General features: G+C 35.7%; 2 protein-coding genes and 1 long non-coding RNA gene across 3 annotated transcripts; all 3 read right to left on the bottom strand.

The window, feature by feature from the left end:
• Positions 1-1,854: 1,854 nt before the first annotated feature.
• Positions 1,855-8,288, bottom strand: LOC109190334 (G-type lectin S-receptor-like serine/threonine-protein kinase At4g27290). The gene is made up of 11 exons (XM_019340800.1): positions 7,810-8,288; positions 7,601-7,714; positions 7,274-7,415; positions 6,992-7,128; positions 6,638-6,754; positions 5,480-5,547; positions 5,185-5,395; positions 4,848-5,085; positions 4,603-4,753; positions 4,196-4,521; positions 1,855-2,197 (listed from the first exon to the last, which is right to left on the bottom strand). The coding sequence occupies exons 1-10, from the start codon at positions 8,267-8,269 to the stop codon at positions 4,213-4,215; spliced, it is 1,947 nt and encodes a 648-aa protein (XP_019196345.1). The 5' UTR covers positions 8,270-8,288; the 3' UTR covers positions 1,855-2,197; positions 4,196-4,212.
• LOC109190465 lies at positions 6,419-7,203 on the bottom strand. Its single transcript, XR_002055703.1, has 3 exons — positions 6,992-7,203; positions 6,638-6,754; positions 6,419-6,448 (listed from the first exon to the last, which is right to left on the bottom strand). It is a non-coding gene; the product is annotated as an uncharacterized LOC109190465 (long non-coding RNA).
• Positions 8,289-8,754: 466 nt separating the features above from the next.
• Positions 8,755-17,266, bottom strand: LOC109190332. Its single transcript, XM_019340799.1, has 14 exons — positions 15,801-17,266; positions 15,562-15,678; positions 15,247-15,371; positions 14,952-15,162; positions 14,615-14,852; positions 14,381-14,531; positions 13,998-14,298; positions 10,790-12,163; positions 10,437-10,553; positions 10,122-10,246; positions 9,827-10,037; positions 9,491-9,728; positions 9,252-9,402; positions 8,755-9,169 (listed from the first exon to the last, which is right to left on the bottom strand). Exons 1-14 carry the CDS (start codon positions 17,083-17,085, stop codon positions 8,861-8,863), a joined length of 4,953 nt encoding a protein of 1,650 aa, XP_019196344.1. The 5' UTR covers positions 17,086-17,266; the 3' UTR covers positions 8,755-8,860.
• Positions 17,267-17,735: the final 469 nt, after the last annotated feature.

Below are 17,735 nucleotides of genomic sequence, written 5' to 3'. Positions count from 1 at the left end.
GTTGAAGTAAATTAAAATAAAATTTTAGTTGTGCTGAAATGAAATTACAATATATATATATATATATATATATATATATATATAATGAAACTGAATATGTTATACAAACATAATTAATTATATAAAACAGTACCGTTTCTTTTCATCAACAGAAACGACGCCCGTTTTGGATCATGGTTTACAGTAAAATTTGTCCACTTCGCATCATTGATTGTTTGCTGGTGGGTGGGGGTGCAAGTAGGGGATAAGTTATATCCGTCGTCGGTCAAAGTTGCACTGCTTGACATCCTTTCTATATTTGTATAGTCATAAAATAAGAAAAAAAAAAACTCGTTTACATTAATTTGTTAGGTGATGAGTTGTGTTAATTAGTTAGTTAGAAGTTAGAATTCAATAGACATTTATGTTGTTTTAAAGATCTTGAAACAAATAATTAAAAACGAATAAAGATAATCCGTCCAGCTCCATGGTACATAGCATAATTGAAGAATAAAAGGATAAAAAATTATAAATTAAAAAACATATTAGTTGCCGTCGATCTAATTGCCATATCAGGTGTCTTCATCCATCATTTATTCTTCAATAATATTTCAGATGAACTAGTTGTTCGTTCGAAAGCATAAATTATAAATGTATATTAAGATGGAATAGATTCTCAACTAAAAAAAAAACTCTAACTAAACTTTTAAGCTTGTAAAATCAGTTCAATTATTATTTTTTAAATAATATTGAAGAAGATGGTTATCTTCTTATGTGGACAATGGATAGGATAAATATATACCAAAATGCAATTTTATTTTTGTTTTTTTAATGAATTATGATGATGATGGACATTTTGTTGTAGTAGCTGTTGTTGTTTATTTATTATTATAACAGTCAAATTAGTGCATACAAAAAGAACTCGTTACATTTATTTTTATTTTTAGTATTATTATTTTTAAAATTCTTTTCGCAAATATTTTTTCATCTGAAAATAAAATAATAATAATTACTTAGTTGATTTGTTTCTTTTAATTTGGTCATTAAAAAATGTGAAAGATATGTGTAGTATTCTCTTTGCTTAAATTAAACATTCTTCATTGTAACACATTTTATTTTCTGTCTTGGAAAATTTTTTACTTCACTATAGGAATTTAAATGAAAAAAAATTTATTATCTAATCAATATTTTTGGAAAAAAAATTAATATTTCAAAATATCAAGTAGAGTTTGTAAGAGAAAGAGTTCCATATGATTACAATTAAATCTCAATCATATACATAGGAAAATCTATGAATCTATACATTATAATTTCATTACATCTTTTTATTTATTCTTCAATAATATTAGTGATAAGTGCTTAATTGTTTTACTTTTTTTATGCATTAATTGGTCATTTTTAGATTGGTGTTGCTTTAATCGTGTTTAAAGTGGCAGTGTGCAGTTCTATGAGTCCATACTGATCAATCCAGTTCATACTTAGGATCATGAGTTGTTACGTTATACCATGAACCGGGGTTCACTTTGTAAGGTAAACCCTGGTCTTAAACGTTGTATAAATTGTGTATTTTTAGTATTAGAATTGTGAACTTCTAGAATATAAATTGTGTACATAACACTATAACAGTTTTAGAAGGGAATTTGTGAATACAATACAGGGTCATCAAATCCTAATATGTTAATATTGTGTGAATGCAGTATTTGAATGGAACTTGTGAATAAAAAAGGTAATCAATTACATATATGTTAACATTGTATGTTTGAAGTATACAAATTGTGAACTTTTAAAAGATAAATTATGAATAAATTATGAAGGTAGACTCGACTCCACGGAATAATTTGAGCAGGACCACATCGCACTCCCTTAACCTCAATATCCTTCTGAAATGTTTCTCCATGGATAGTCCATGTTACTTTGTCACAGATTTCATCACAACATAACTTATGTCACAATTAAAGACGGTACATTGTAGACTTTGAGCTTCATATTCTGAATGAGCTCTTTAATTCCTCATACTTCTTTGTAAACTCATACCCCTTACCTATATGTTTTAAGGACAATGAATTCTTCTTCTATTGATACTGAATTATTGCCAAATCTCCTATAAACTGCTTGGGCAAAATCCATCCAAACAAATTCACCCCTTAGGTTACTCACATAGCCCTCAAACCATATTCCTACCTTACCATTCAGATACAAAGTCAAGTAATCCAAATAAGAATACACAAGGGTTTGGGAAATCATAAAAAATCTTTCACATCTTCTAACCCATAACCTAGGATTGTATAAGCATAATCAAATTATGGGAATTCAACTCTAGGTAGGTTTTGTATTTCATTAGGGGGATTCAGGTTCATATTCTCAACAACATCAAGAACATTGATCCTTCTACTTGGAGCATAGTTGTTTTCCCCAGGTTCCCAGTTGCAAAGATTAGGTACATTATCTCTCCCTCGGACTAAAGAGGTTCTGTGAGTAGTCTCAAACACAGGTGGAGTTGGACGATTCAATAACCTTAGCAAACACGATCAAAGAGATCCTGCATTTCTTGCCTCACGGCTTCCATTTGGCCTTCGATCTGCACTTGTCTATCTTTCATCCGTTGACGTTTATCATCTCCAGTAATTGAGCCCAACATGACAGTGTTTATCATCTCCAGTAATTGAGCCCAACATGACAGTGCGAGCTACAAGCTTTGATATCAAATGTAATAGCCTAGATAAATTAAAAGTAGGGATGACAATTTGTCTCGTTCCTAACAGGGATCTCCGATCCCCATCCTGACAAACACGGGGATAAGAAAAATTTTCGGAGACGGCGATATCCCTCCCCGTCCCGTCCCCGAATAATTATTATAAATAAATAAATACACACACACAATATTCTCCATTGCCATCCATAATTAAAAGAAAAGAATACCGTAGGTAGCTCAACTGGTCATAGAGGTGAAACTTTGGAAAAATGACCAGGGATTGAGTCTCAGTGAGGGGGGTTCTTTGTGCGCAGTGAGCAAATGTAGCCTCCCAAATTCTCATTCATTCCATGATTCCATCTATATCTTTTTCTCAACATCCTCTGGAAATTTAAAGGATTCATTCCATGATTCCATCTATATCTTTTTCTCAACATCCTCTGAAAATTTAAAGGAAAGTAGTAAAATAACAAAATATAATAACAACTAACTTTGCCGCTGTTAATCCAAACTCATATCGTATGGGTTATAGGTGGGTTGAAACTGATGCTCTCCAAATTGTCCAAAGCTTGAATCTTAATGGAGAGGAGTCCTCTTTTGATCTTGTTATCTCAGATATAAAAAATTTGCTACGCTCACAGCTCACTTAGGCATGTAGCCATCTTTTATGTTAGTCGTATTGCGAATAGTGTTGCCCATAACCTTACCAGGGAAGTCTGTTCTATGTCTGTGCGTCATGAGTGGTCCTTTAACCCTCGGTCCTTTATTGTCAATGAATTGTACTTCGATTTGAATTAATGAATGTTCTTCTGTTTTTCCAAAAAAAAAAAATAAAAAAAAATAACTAACTTCACTTCCTGATCACAAGCCACGTGCTATCTCGTCCTCGGATGATGTTACTGAGCTCAATACAAAAACGACGTCGCAGGATCGTGACAGTTGCTTCCCCGTCATCGATTTTGTTGGAGGGATAGGCAACCACCTCCATCGTCGCCGATCAACTATCTCCCCCTTCGTCGATCTTGGCGAGGAGAGAGACAACCACCGCCGTCATCTCCATCACAGATTTGTTCAATTGACTGTCATCAATCTGAACTATGGGGAATACAGGGTGGAAGACGATCGATGTCAAGGTTACACACTACATTAGCAATGACATAATAATGGAAAATGAAAACACCAACGCTAACGTCGATGTCGGCTGACGTATAAGAAGTCGCCGGCAATTTCATCAGCTTTATCGGCAACCACATTTCCCAGACGGCTCATTTCCTCAGTTGCCCTAAAAAATTAAGGTTCTATGCTATCCAAAATAAATACAGTACATTTTACAGCAGTATTCATTCCAAATGGTGGGAGTAAATTAGAAGAGGGTTTGATTGAGTTAGAAGCAATAGAGGGAGATGAAATGTTTTCATTGCAATTTCATAGCAACTTCTTTCCTCATCTGTATGGTGGGGGTTTATTAGGAGTAGGAGGAATTATACTAATCTTAGTGTCCATTTTGGTTATGTACCCATTCAAAAAATTATATGTTGTTTTTATCTAGGCTCAAGAATGCTGAATGTCATCTTTGCAACTTCAGAGTGGCATATGTCCACATTTTTGGAAGATGCTTCAGTTGAATTCCTTTCCACAAAGAAGCCTGGCTCTTTTGGTTGAGGTAAAGCCACTTCCTCATTCTCCAACATGAAAACTACTGAGGCCATTGTTGGTCTGTCTTCTGGTAGTTTCGAAACACAAAGAAGAGCTACATGAATGCATCTTAGCACTTGAGATTCCACATAAGAGTCTCTCACACAATTATCCATTAGTTCTATAGGGTCACCATCATTCCACAAGAGCCATGCCTACAGTATATAGTATAACCAAACTCGTTATTCATCTGATTCAATAAATTAGTAAAAAGGTACAAAATCACATATACTTACATGACCCAGAAGATTGTGGTGATGATCTGAATGATGAAATGTCCTGTTCTTCCTTCCACTAATGAGTTCCAATAAAATCACTCCAAGGCTGAAAACATCTGATTTTACAGAGAAGTTGCCATCAACAGCATACTCGGGTGACATATAACCACTGTATCAAACATCAACACCAACAGACCAACATAAGTTATTACGGAGTAATTGTTAGCACAGTGCATTAATGTTTTGATGCTAATGAAACTTACTATGTTCCTATAATTCGTTTTGTTCTTGCCAGAGCATCATCTTCTCCTACAATTCTAGCAAGGCCAAAGTCAGAAATCTTGGCGTTCAATTCAGCATCCAGTAATATGTTACTCGCCTTCAGATCTCTATGTATAATTTTGAATCTGGAGTCCTGATGAAGATAAAGGATTCCATGTGATATTCCCACAGCAATTTCAAAGCGTTTTTGCCAGGTAAGTATTCTTTTTCTGCTCTCATCTGCATACATATTATTGTTGATTGAGTTTTGTATGAGAAATTTAGTAGCTATTGTCATTACTGCTGGTTTTTTCGATTTAGAAGTAAAGAAAATCTAACCAAATATGAAGTAGTCCAAGCTATTATTTGGCATATATTCATATATTAGAATCCTTTGTCCTCCCTCGGCACAGCAACCTTGAAGTGTGACAAGGTTTCTATGTTGAAGTTTTGCAATTATGATCACTTCATTTTCCCACTCCTGAGCACCTTGGCCAGAATTTTCAGAAATCTTCTTGACTGCTATTTCTGTTCCAGTTGGTAGCTTACCCTGCAATAGTTTTACCAAAGCATGTAATATTGACTTTGATTCCTCAGAATGACTAAAGAGCCCAAGTTTTGTGCAATTCAATACCTTGTAAACAAATCCAAATCCACCCTCTCCAATAAGATTATCAGAAGAAAAGTTGTTTGTTGCGGAGACTACAGTTTCCAAAGTAAATAATGGTAAATCTAGAGCTGTCAATGCGGGCTTGCGGGGCGGGGCCCGCCAAAGCCCGCCAAGAATACGGGCCTAGATAGAGGCAGCCCGCCCCGGCCCCCTTAGGCCCGCGGGCCCCGCCAAAGCCCGCCTCTTTTTTTTTTTTTTTTTTTTTTTTTTTTTTTTTTAAATCATGTGTGAAGTGTCCCTAAAATCTAAACTCTAATGTGACTATGTAAATAACTTAATTGCTATCTACTTAAAATACTTATTCACAAGAAAATAACATAAATTCGTTCATCACAACATGACAACAATGACACCAATAGGGGTAAGTATAATTACCGAAAAACCGATAATCGATAACCGAACCGACGGATAATTTCGATTAACGGTTATAAGGAAAAAAAAATCAGTTATTCGACTATTCGATTATGAAGGTGTAATAACCGCGATCACCGAATAACCGATACTATTATACATATTATATATATTAATTATATATATATATATATATATATATATATATATATATATATATATATATATATATATATATTAGTTACTTACAGTAACTATATATATATATAACTAATATATATATTAGTTACTCTATATATACAGTAACTAATATATATATATATATATTAGTAATATATATATATTAGTTACTGTATATATACAGTACCTAATATATATATTAGTTATATATATAACTAAAAAAAAAAAAAAAAGGCGGGCTGGCGGGCTAGGCGGGGCGGGCAAAAAAGCCCGTTTTTAAAATGGGCTTCAAAAACATAAGCCCACCCCGCCCTTTTGGTGGGCAGGGCGGGAAAGCCCGGCGGGCTAAACCCATTTTGACGGCTCTAGGTAAATCACAGTCTTCCTTGTCTATCTTAGCTCCTGTAAAATTGGAAATAGAAGAATTTTCGAAATCATTGCTGTGAATGAAGAGTTTCTCTTATTACTGTAGCATAATCATTTCTCAAAACAGTTAGTCAAGCTAGATAGGAATTTTGCTTCAGGTTAGTAGTAATGCCTGAAAATATTTGACACTCAACATTGCATATTAAAGGTGGTAAAAAATCTGACCTTTTTTCCTTTTATATAGTGCAAACCAAACCAAAAAGCTTAGAATAAGTATCCCTGAAATTGTGGGTATAACTATCTTCGTCACCTCTTGTTTCTTCTGTCCATTTTGAGAGATATCTGCCATGAATTATATCCCAGCCTATCAGTCATAGAACTTCAAATGTGGTGCCACATAAGTAGATTGATCAAGAATATGATCTGAATAAGTGTAAAATGCTCTTGAAAATCAAGCAAGCTTGAAAGAAACTTTATCCTTAGCCAGTTTAACTTGCTCTGCACTAGTACTATGTTTTCAAGAATTTTGCACCATAGCAGAAATTAATTGCACTACCACAAGGAAATAAATACTCTTACCAAAATCTGATGCAGCAATCCTTATGTACAGATCTTGATCATCTTCATCCAAATAACTAATATCAGTTAGGTCTCCAAACCAGAGCAAGCATCCACTTCCACCATCTCTTACATCTATATTAGAATAAGCTGTACAGCTGCAATTTTTCAAGCACAATCTCTTACATTCCTCAAGGCCAATGCTCCTGTCATACTAGGAATGGCGTGTCTGGCAATTTTACACCTCTGTATATAAAAAATCTGTCAGCATCCCCACAATCCAATGGAGTTCTGCGGACACACCCATTTGACCAATCTGTTGCCTCCCAGTCTTGTGGATATTTTGGTATAAATCCTTTCAGACAGTCACAGGGAGGGGAGTTGTTGATATTGCACTTACCGAAAGCTCCATAAAATGAATATCTTGCGCAGTTATCTGTTTGACCTGTCATGTGAACAGACCAACTTTGGGTTCGTTCAATCCAAATTAAGCTCTAAATAGTTCTAGCTGAATTTAATACGACCCTGCTTTGAGCTGAACTATTAACAAGCTCATATTTGTAGTATATCTCCTTCTGATCGATAAAAAGCAAATCGTATAATGTGAATTGTTCTTAAAATTAGGTGTACCAGTAAAGATCTGTCCATTCCATGGCCCATGTCTAAATCTAATAGATTTATTTACACCCCTGTAAAGAAAAAGTTGAGGGAATCCATCAACATCCAGCATTTCTGAGTATTCACCTAGAGCAGGATCATCATTGCTCTTCCATGATGTCAGGCTCCAGACATGACCGGTGGCTAAGTTCTGGCCAAGCTTCATGCAAGCAAAGTATTACCAGGATAATCAAAACTCTGCCAAGCGGAATTTTTGGAATTATGGTCATTTCCCTCTCTCACAACAAGATTTCCTGTGTCTGAAAGCTGAGCCACTGGATTTTTCAAGGATATTGATGAATTCGATGACCAGATTTCTTTATTGCAACCATCTAGGAGTACTAGGATCCCATTGACTTTGAGCATTAGCTTGCCAGAAGTGTTGTTTAGCGGAGTTTCTCTGTTAGCAACCCAGACCACATCCTTAGTTGGTATCTTGCTGTACCAAATGCCAACATATCGATTCTTGGATTTTCCTGGGCTGAAAAATCCAAGTTTGAAGTTGCGACCAGCTGAAACTATGGTAGTGCCATCTGTGATGGGATGATCTATTGTTATGGTGTCTACTGATGTGCAAAATGTGAATAGAGATAGTAAAATGGAGCAAAAGAAGTAGAGCCCTTGCCCTTCCATTGATTTCATTTTCTGTTTTTTTTTCTCAGATTTTATGCTTGAAATTTATAAATCTTGTACAGGGTAGAAAAGCTAATGATGTTAAGAAATCAGCCACTTTGACAAAAAGGAAAAGCAAGTGGTCAATGGCACTCTTGTTTCTTGAAAGAAGAGATTCTTACTTAATTAAATTAAACCTCCTCCATTAATGCAATTTTGACAAAAAAAACATTCAGTGTATTTTCTTCAAAATGCATTTTTCTCGGTAATTAATATATTGATTAGATTAGACTTAATTCTTAGTTTTATACTTAATTCTTTAAAATAAATATAGTACTAATAAAATTAGGTTTAGCTTGAAAATTTAGTTAAGAAGAACTACTCCGTATTATTGAATATATTAACATACAAATATTTAAGTTTGAAGCAATATATATATATATATATATATATATATATATATATATATATATATATATATATATATATATATATATATATATATTTTGGAAAAATTGCACTCCGTTGGATAAGATGAAATGATATGGAGAGATACAATCTTAATCTTAATCTTAGTGTCCATTTTGGTTATGTACCCACTCAAAAAATTATATGTTGTTTTTATCTAGGTTCAAGAATGCTGAATGTCATGTTTGCAGCTTCAGAGTGGGATGTTTCCTCATTTGAAGAAGATGCTTCAGTTGAATTCCTTTCCACAAAGAAGCCTGGCTCTTTAGGTTGAGGTATAGCGACTTCCTCATTCTCCAACATGAAAACTACTGATGCCATTGTTGGTCTGTCTTCTGGTAGTTTCGAAACACAAAGAAGAGCTACATGAATGCATCTTATCACTTGAGATTCCACATAAGAGTCTCTCACACAATTATCCATTAGTTCTAGAGGGTCACCATCATTCCACAATAGCCATGCCTACAGTATAGTATAACCAAATTAGTTATTCATCTTATTCAACAAATTAGTAAAAAGGTACAACAAAATCATATATACTTACATGACCTAGAAGATTGTGATGATGGTCTAAATGCTGAAACTTCCTGTTCTTTCTTCCACTAATGAGTTCTAATAGAATCACTCCAAGGCTGAAAACGTCTGATTTTACAGAGAAGTTGCCATCAACAGCATACTCGGGTGACATGTAACCACTGTATCAAACATCAACACCAACAGACCAACTTAAGTTATTAATTGATTAGCACATTGCATTAATGTTTTGATGCTAATGAAACTTACTATGTTCCTATAATTCGCTTTGTTCTTGCCAGAGCATCATCTTCACCTACAATTCTAGCAAGGCCAAAGTCAGAAATCTTGGCGTTCAATTCAGCATCCAGTAATATGTTACTCGCCTTCAGATCTCTATGTATAATTTTGAATCTGGAGTCCTGATGAAGATAAAGGAGTCCACGTGATATTCCCACAGCAATTTCAAAGCGTTTTTGCCAGGTAAGTATTCCTTTTCTGCTCTCATCTGCATACATATTATTGTTGATTCAGTTTTGTATGAGAAATTTAGTAGCTATTGTCACACTGCTGGTTTTTTCGATTTAGAAGTCAAGAAAATCTAACCAAATATGAAGTAGTCCAAGCTATTGTTTGGCATATATTCATATATTAGTATCCTTTGTCCTCCCTCGGCGCAGCAACCTTGAAGCGTGACGAGGTTTCTATGTTGAAGTTTTGCAATTATGCTCACTTCATTCTCCCACTCCGTAACACCTTGGCCAGAATTTTCAGAAAGCTTCTTTACCGCTATTTCTGTTCCAGTTGGTATCTTACCCTGCAATAGTTTTACCAAAGCATGTAATATTGTCTTTGATTCCTCAGCATGACTAAAGAGCCCAAGTTTTGTGCAATTCAATACCTTGTAAACAGGTCCAAATCCACCCTCTCCAATAAGATTATCAGAAGAAAAGTTGTTTGTTGCGGAGACTACAGTTTTCAAAGTAAATAATGGTAAATCACAGTCTTCCTTGTCAACCTTAGCTCCTGTAAAATAGGAAATAGAAGAATTTTTAGAAATCATTGCTGTGAATGAAGAGTTTCTCTTATTACTGTAGCATAATCATTTCTCAAAACAGGTAGTCAAGCTAGATATGAATTTTGCTTCAGGTTAGTAGTAATGCCTGAAAATATTTGACACTCAACATTGCATATTAAAGGTGGTAAAAAATCTGACCTTTTTTCCTTTTATATAGTGCAAACCAAACCAAAAAGCTTAGAATAAGTATCCCTGAAATTGTGGGTATAACTATCTTCGTCACCTCTTGTTTCTTCTGTCCATTTTGAGAGATATCTGCCATGAATTATATCCCAGCCTATCAGTCATAGAACTTCAAATGTGGTGCCACATAAGTAGATTGATCAAGAATATGATCTGAATAAGTTTAAATGCTCTTGAAAATCAAGCAAGCTTGAAAGAAACTTTATCCTTAGCCAGTTCAACTTGCTATGCACTAGTACTATGTTATAAAGAATTTTGCACCATAGCAGAAATTAATTGCAGTACCACAAGGAAATAAATACTCTTACCAAAATCTGATGCAGCAATCCTTATGTACAGATCTTGATCAACTTCATCCAAAACCCTAATATCAGTTAGGTCTCCAAACCAGAGCAAGCATCCACTTCCACCATCTCTTACATCTATATTAGAATAAGCTGTACAGCTGCAATTTTTCAAGCACAATCTCTTACATTCCTCGAGGCCAATGCTCCTGTCATACCAGGAATGGCGTGTGTCTGGCAATTTTACACCTCTGTATATAAAAAATCTGTCAGCTTCCCCACAATCCAATTGAGTTCTGCGGACACACCCATTTGACCAATCTGTTGCCTCCCAGTCTTGTAGATATTTTGGGATAAATCCTTTCAGACAGTCACAGGGTGGGGAGCTGTTGATATTGCACTTGCCAAAAGCTCCACACATCCCATAACGATCACAGTTATCTGTCTGTGCTGTCAAGTAAACAATCCAGCTTTTGGTGCGTTCAATCCATGTTAAGCGTTCAATGATGCCAGTTGGATTGATTACAACCCTGCTAGGAACTGAGCTATCTGTAGGCTCATATGTGTAGTATATCTCTCTGTCATTCATAATAAACTCAAACGTATAGTAGGGATTATTTTTAATGCTAGGCACGCCAGTAAACATCTCTCCATTCCAAGGCCCAGATCTAGAAAAAGGAGATTTGTTTGCACCTCTGAACTGAAAAATTTCGGGGAATCCATTAATGTCTATCATTTCTGTGTATTCACCTACAGCAGGATCATCAGCGCTCTTCCACGAGTTCTGGTACCAGACATGGCCAGTGACTAAGTTCCGGCCAAGCTTCATGCCTGGTAGCAAAGTATTGCCAGGATAATCAAAACTCTGCCAGGCGGAATTTTTGGAACTATGGTCATTTCCCGCTCTCACAACAAGATTTCCTGTGTCTGAAAGCTGAGCCACTGGATTTTTCAAGGATTTTGATGAATTTGATGACCAGATTTCTTCTTTGCTACCATTTAGGAGTACTAGGATCCCATTGTCCTTGAGGATTAGCTTGCCAGAAGTGTTGTTTAGCGGAGTATCTCTGTTAGCAACCCAGACCACATCCTTAGTTGGTATGTTGCTGTACCAAATGCCAACATATCGCTTCTTGGATTTTCCAGGGCTGAAAAATCCAAGTTCAAAGTTTCCACCAGCTGAAACTATGGTAGTACCATCTGTGATGGGGTGATCTGGGGTTATGGTGTCTGCTGAGGTGCAAAATGTGAATAGAGATAGTAAACTGGAGCAAAAGAAGTAGAGCCTCAGCCCTTGCAATGATTTCATTTCCAGTTTTCTGGGATTTTCTTGATCAAGCTTATAAATCCTATATTCATAAAAACTGAATTGTTTCATGAAAGAAGAGATTTTTGCTTAATGAAACCTCTTTCTCCCATAGAAATGGCTCTGTTTTCTAATTCCGACAACCGAAAACAGACATGTCGGAGAAATCCCAATTGAATTCCACCTTCTGCCTTAATGATCAGAGTAGAACTTTGAATTTTTGGTGTCGGTAAAAGATCCGGCGTGGCAGTAGTCTGTTCAGTACTCAGGATGTCGTAGTCGGTGCTGAGTCAATATAGTTGGGTATTATTCTTTTTATACCTGTTTTTTTATATCATAGGGAAGGGGAACACTCCAAGAATAGGAACCTTTTTATACCTGTTGACTAAATTGTGATGCACTTTTTTTTTTTTTTTTTTTCTCTCTCTCTAAATGTGAATTTATGTTTAAAGAGTAGTATTACGAAAATACTACATTCCAACTTTTATTCCCTCTTACAAATTCCTCATATTGACTCTTTCTTTAGGACCTACATGATGAAAATAGTCTATCTTTATTTGTCATGTCATAGAGTAAAAGTGATGGGGTAGAATTTAGGAGGACATGTAGTAGAACTTAGTACTACACGACCCTCTTAAATTTCTTTTCTGAGTATAATACTATCTGATTGGATTCTTTAATATTTGATTACAAGTGAGTGGAGTCACTTATTAGGAAAATGATATTTTTCTCTTATTTATTTATTGCAAATGACCCTATTACGTTGCAATAATGTTATTTGATTACAAGTGAGTGGAGTCACTTATTAGGAAAATGATATTTTTCTCTTATTTATTTATTGCAAATGACCCTATTACGTTGCAATAATGTTATATGTTTTTTATTAGAAAAATTAGTGTTTTTTGCCCATATATTTATGCAAAATAATAGGTTCAATTCCTCAATTGTTTATGTAAGTATCATTGATACTTCAAAATTTTTCATGAGGCAGTAAATTTTGTCATTAGTTAATGATAACCGTTAAAAATTGTTATCGCACATATGGAGCCTATAAGTCAATATGGAAACAAAATTATAATTTCCAATTTTGGATTATTAAAGTCTCCATGAATTGGTTAATGAACCAAAATTGTCAAAACCTCCATCTCATAAAAAGAGAGACTAAAATCGTGATCTTGTGAAAACTTTTAGAATGTTAAATTATATCAATAATTTGTAAAATGAAATTGCTATTTGATATAAATATAATGACCCCAAAAATGCTATTTTCTCTTATTAATTTATTGTTTGGCTCGCACTTCGCATCATTGATCGTTGTCAGTGGCTATTGGGTGCAAGTAGTGGATATCGGTCAAATTTGCACTGCGTGACATTAATTTGTTGGTTGTGTTTGTTAGTTAATAGTCAATGGACATTTATGTTGTTTTTCATATCTTGAAACAAATAATTAAAATGAATAAAGATAATCCGTCCAGCTTCATGGTACATAGCATAATTGAAGAATAAAAGGATAAAAATTATAAATTAAAAAGCAAATGAGTTGCTGTTGATCAAATTGCCAGATCAGGTGTCTTCATTTATAGGGGCCTGAGGAGTAGAGACAAATTGAAATAATTGCACCCTGTTGATGAAAAGACCCGCATGGGCAACTCAGTTGGTCAAGGGTGAAGTTTGGGAACAATGACCCGGGATCAAGTCTCACCAGGTAGAAGCAACCTCTCAAAGTGAGGGGAGCTCTTTGTACGCAGTAAGCAAAGGTCTAGCCTCCCAGCTCTGTTGGGCCGGGGGCGTAGAGGGCCTTTCGGGTTGGGGATTCAACATTTTGGGAACAATGAAATGATATGGAGAGATACAATCTTAATATTAATCATAGTGTCCATTATGGTTATCTATCCACTCAAAAACTTAAATGTTGTTTTTATCTACCTTCAAGAATGCTGAATGTCATGTTTGCAGCTTCAGAGTAGGATGTTTCCTCATTTGAAGAAGATGCTTCAGTTGAATTCCTTTCCACAAAGAAGCCTGGCTCTTTAGGTTGAGGTAAAGCCACTTCCTCATTCTCCAACATTAAAACCACTGAGGTCATTGTTGGCCTGTCTTCTGGTAGTTTCGACACACAAAGAAGAGCTACATGAATGCATCTTAGCACTTGAGATTCCACATAAGAGTCTCTCACACAATTATCCATTAGTTCTATAGGGTCACCATCATTCCACAATAGCCATGCCTACAGTATAGTATAACCAAACTAGTTATTCATCTTATTCAACAAATTAGTAAAAAGGTACAACAAAATCATATATACTTACATGACCTAGAAGATTGTGATGATGCTCTAAATGATGAAACCTCCTGTTCTTCCTTCCACTAACGAGTTCTAATAGAATCACTCCAAGGCTGAAAACGTCTGATTTTACTGAAAAGTTGCCATCAAGAACATACTCAGGTGACATATAACCACTGCATCCAAACATCAACACCAACCTAACTGTTATTAATTGATTAGCACAGTGCATTAATGTTTTGATGCTGATGAAACTTACTATGTTCCTACAATTCGCTTTGTTCTTGCCAGAGCATCGTCTTCTCCTACAATTCTAGCAAGGCCAAAGTCTGAAATCTTGGCGTTCAATTCAGCATCCAGTAATATGTTACTTACCTTCAGATCTCTATGTATAATTCTTAATCTGGCGTCCTGGTGAAGATAAAGGAGTCCACGTGATATTCCCACAGCAATTTCAAAGCGTTTTTGCCATGTAAGTATTCCTTTTCTGCTCTCATCTGCATACATATTATTGTTGATTCGTTTTTTTTTAGAAATTTAGTAGCTATATTGTCACACTGCTGGTTTTTTTGATATAGAAGTCAAGAAAATCTAACCAAATATGAAGTAGTCCAAGCTATTATTTGGCATATATTCATATATTAGAATCCTTTGTCCTCCCTCGGCACAGCAACCTTGAAGCGTAACGAGGTTTCTATGTTGAAGTTTTGCAATTATGCACACTTCATTCTCCCACTCCTGAGCACCTTGGCCAGAATATTCAGAAAGCTTCTTGACCGCTATTTCTGTTCCAGTCGGTAGCTTACCCTGCAATAGTTTTACCAAAGCATGTAATACTGTCTTTGATTCCTCAGCATGACTAAAGAGCCCAAGTTTTGTGCAATTCAATACCTTGTAAACAGGTCCAAATCCACCCTCTCCAATAAGATTATCAGAAGAAAAGTTGTTTGTTGCGGAGACTACAGTTTCCAAAGTAAATAATGGTAAATCACAGTCTTCCTTGTCAACCTTAGCTCCTGTAAAATTGGAAATAGAAGAATTTTTAGAAATCATTGCTGTGAATGAAGAATTTCTCTTATTACTGTAGCATAATCATTTCGCAAAACAGGTAGTCAAGCTAGATAGGAATTTTGCTTCGGGTTAGTAGTAATGCCTGAAAATATTTGACACTCAACCTTGCATATTAAAGGTGGTAAAAAATCTGACCTTTTTTCCTTTTATATAGTGCAAACCAAACCAAAAAGCTTAGAATAAGTATCCCTGAAATTGTTGGTATAACTATCTTCGTCACCTCTTGTTTCTTCTGTCCATTTTGAGAGATATCTGTCATGATTTATTTCCCAGCCTATCTATCAGTCATAGAACTTCAAATGTGATGCCACATAAGTAGATTGATCAAGAATATGATCTGAATAAGTGTAAAATGCTCTTGAAAATACTCTTACCAGAATCTGATGCAGCAATTCTCACGTACAGATCTTGATCAACTTGATCGAACTCCCTAATATTAGTTAGGTCTCCAAACCAGAGCAAGCACCCACTTCCACCATATCTTACATCTACATTAGAATAAGCTGTACAGCTGCAATTTTTCAAGCACAATCCCTTACATTCCTCAAGGCCAATGCTCCTATCATACCAGGAATGCGATGTATCTGGCAATTTTAGACCTCTGTATGTATAAAACCTGTCAGCATCCCCACAATCCAATTGAGTTCTCCGGACACACCCATTTGACCAATCTGTTGCATCCCAATCTTGTGGATATTTTGGGATAAATCCTTTCAGACAGTCACAGGGAGGGGAGCTGTTGATATTGCACTTGCCAAAAGCTCCGCACGTCCCATAACGCTCACAGTTATCTGTCTGTGCTGTCAAGTAAACAATCCAGCTTTTGGTGCGCTCAATCCATATTAAGCGGTCAATCATGCCAGTTGGATTGATTACAACCCTGCTAGGAACCGAGCTATCTATAAGCTCATATGTGTAGTAAATCTCTCTGTCATTCATAATAAACTCAAACGTATAGTAGGGATTATCTTTAATGTTAGGCACACCAGTAAACATCTCTCCGTTCCAAGGCCCAGATCTAGAAATAGGAGATTTGTTTGCACCTCTGAACTGAGAAATTTCGGGGAATCCATTAATGTCTACCATTTCTGTGTATTCACCTACAGCAGGATCATCAGCGCTCTTCCACGAGGTCAGGGACCAGGCATGACCAGTGGCTAAGTTCCGGCCTAGCTTCATGCCTGGTAGCAAAGTATTACCAGGATAATCAAAACTCTGCCAGGCAGAATTGTTGGAACTTTGGCCATTTCCCTCTCTCACAACAAGATTTCCAGTGTCCAAAAGCCTGGCCACTGGATTTTTCAAGGATGTTGATGAATTTGATGACCAGATTTCTTGATTGCTACCATCTAGGAGTACTAGGATCCCATTGTCTTTGAGCATTAGCTTGCCAGAAGTGTTGTTTAGCGGAGTATCTCTGTTAGCAACCCAGACCACATCCTTAGTTGGTATCTTGCTGTACCAAATGCCAACATATCGATTCTTGGATTTTCCAGGGCTGAAAAATCCAAGTTCAAAGTTTCCACCAGCTGAAACTATGGTTCTGCCATCTGTGATGGGTTGATCTGTGGTTATGGTGTCTGCTGAGGTGCAAAATGTTAATAGGGATAGTAAAATGGAGCAAAAGAAGTAGTGCCTGAGCCCTTCCACTGACTCCATTTTTCTGCATGAAGTTTATATATCCTATGCAGGATAAAAACTGAAAAATGTTGTAGAATCTGTTTTGACAAAAAGGACAAGCATTGTTTCATGGAAGAAGAGATTCTTGCTTAATGAAACCTCTTTCTCCCATAGAAATGGCTCTGTTTTCTAATTTTGACAACCAAAATAAGACATTTAGGGGAAATCCCAATTGAATTCCAGCTTCTGCCTTAATGAACAGAAGAGTAGAAAGAACTTTGAAATTTTGGTGTCTGTAAAAAGTAAAGAGTTAAAAACAACTCCCTTGAATATCAGGCGTTGCAGTAGTCAGTACTCTAGATGGCAAATTATACCATGGACCAGGTTCTACCTTGCATTGTAGACCCTTTCAAAAATAACTTCAGATTCTGTGTCTATAGTTGACATATTTGCAGTTGATAGTTTCTATACATGTAGCTATCATATTATGTGTGAGCAATTATCAAGTCAGATTCTGTATCTATAGTTGACACATTTTGTACTCGCAGTTGATAGTTTCTGTATTTATAGCTATCATATTATGTGTCACCAATTATCAAGTTATTTGTTTACATGTATAGATACTATTAACTGTAGGTACAAAATGTGTTAACTGAAGGTACAAAATATGTTAACTGAAGGGATAGTAT

Source organism: Ipomoea nil, unplaced genomic scaffold (assembly GCF_001879475.1).
Source record: "Ipomoea nil cultivar Tokyo-kokei standard unplaced genomic scaffold, Asagao_1.1 scaffold1576, whole genome shotgun sequence".
NCBI classification, from domain to species: Eukaryota; Viridiplantae; Streptophyta; class Magnoliopsida; order Solanales; family Convolvulaceae; genus Ipomoea; species Ipomoea nil.
This window is presented reverse-complemented; position numbering and strand designations above follow the sequence as displayed.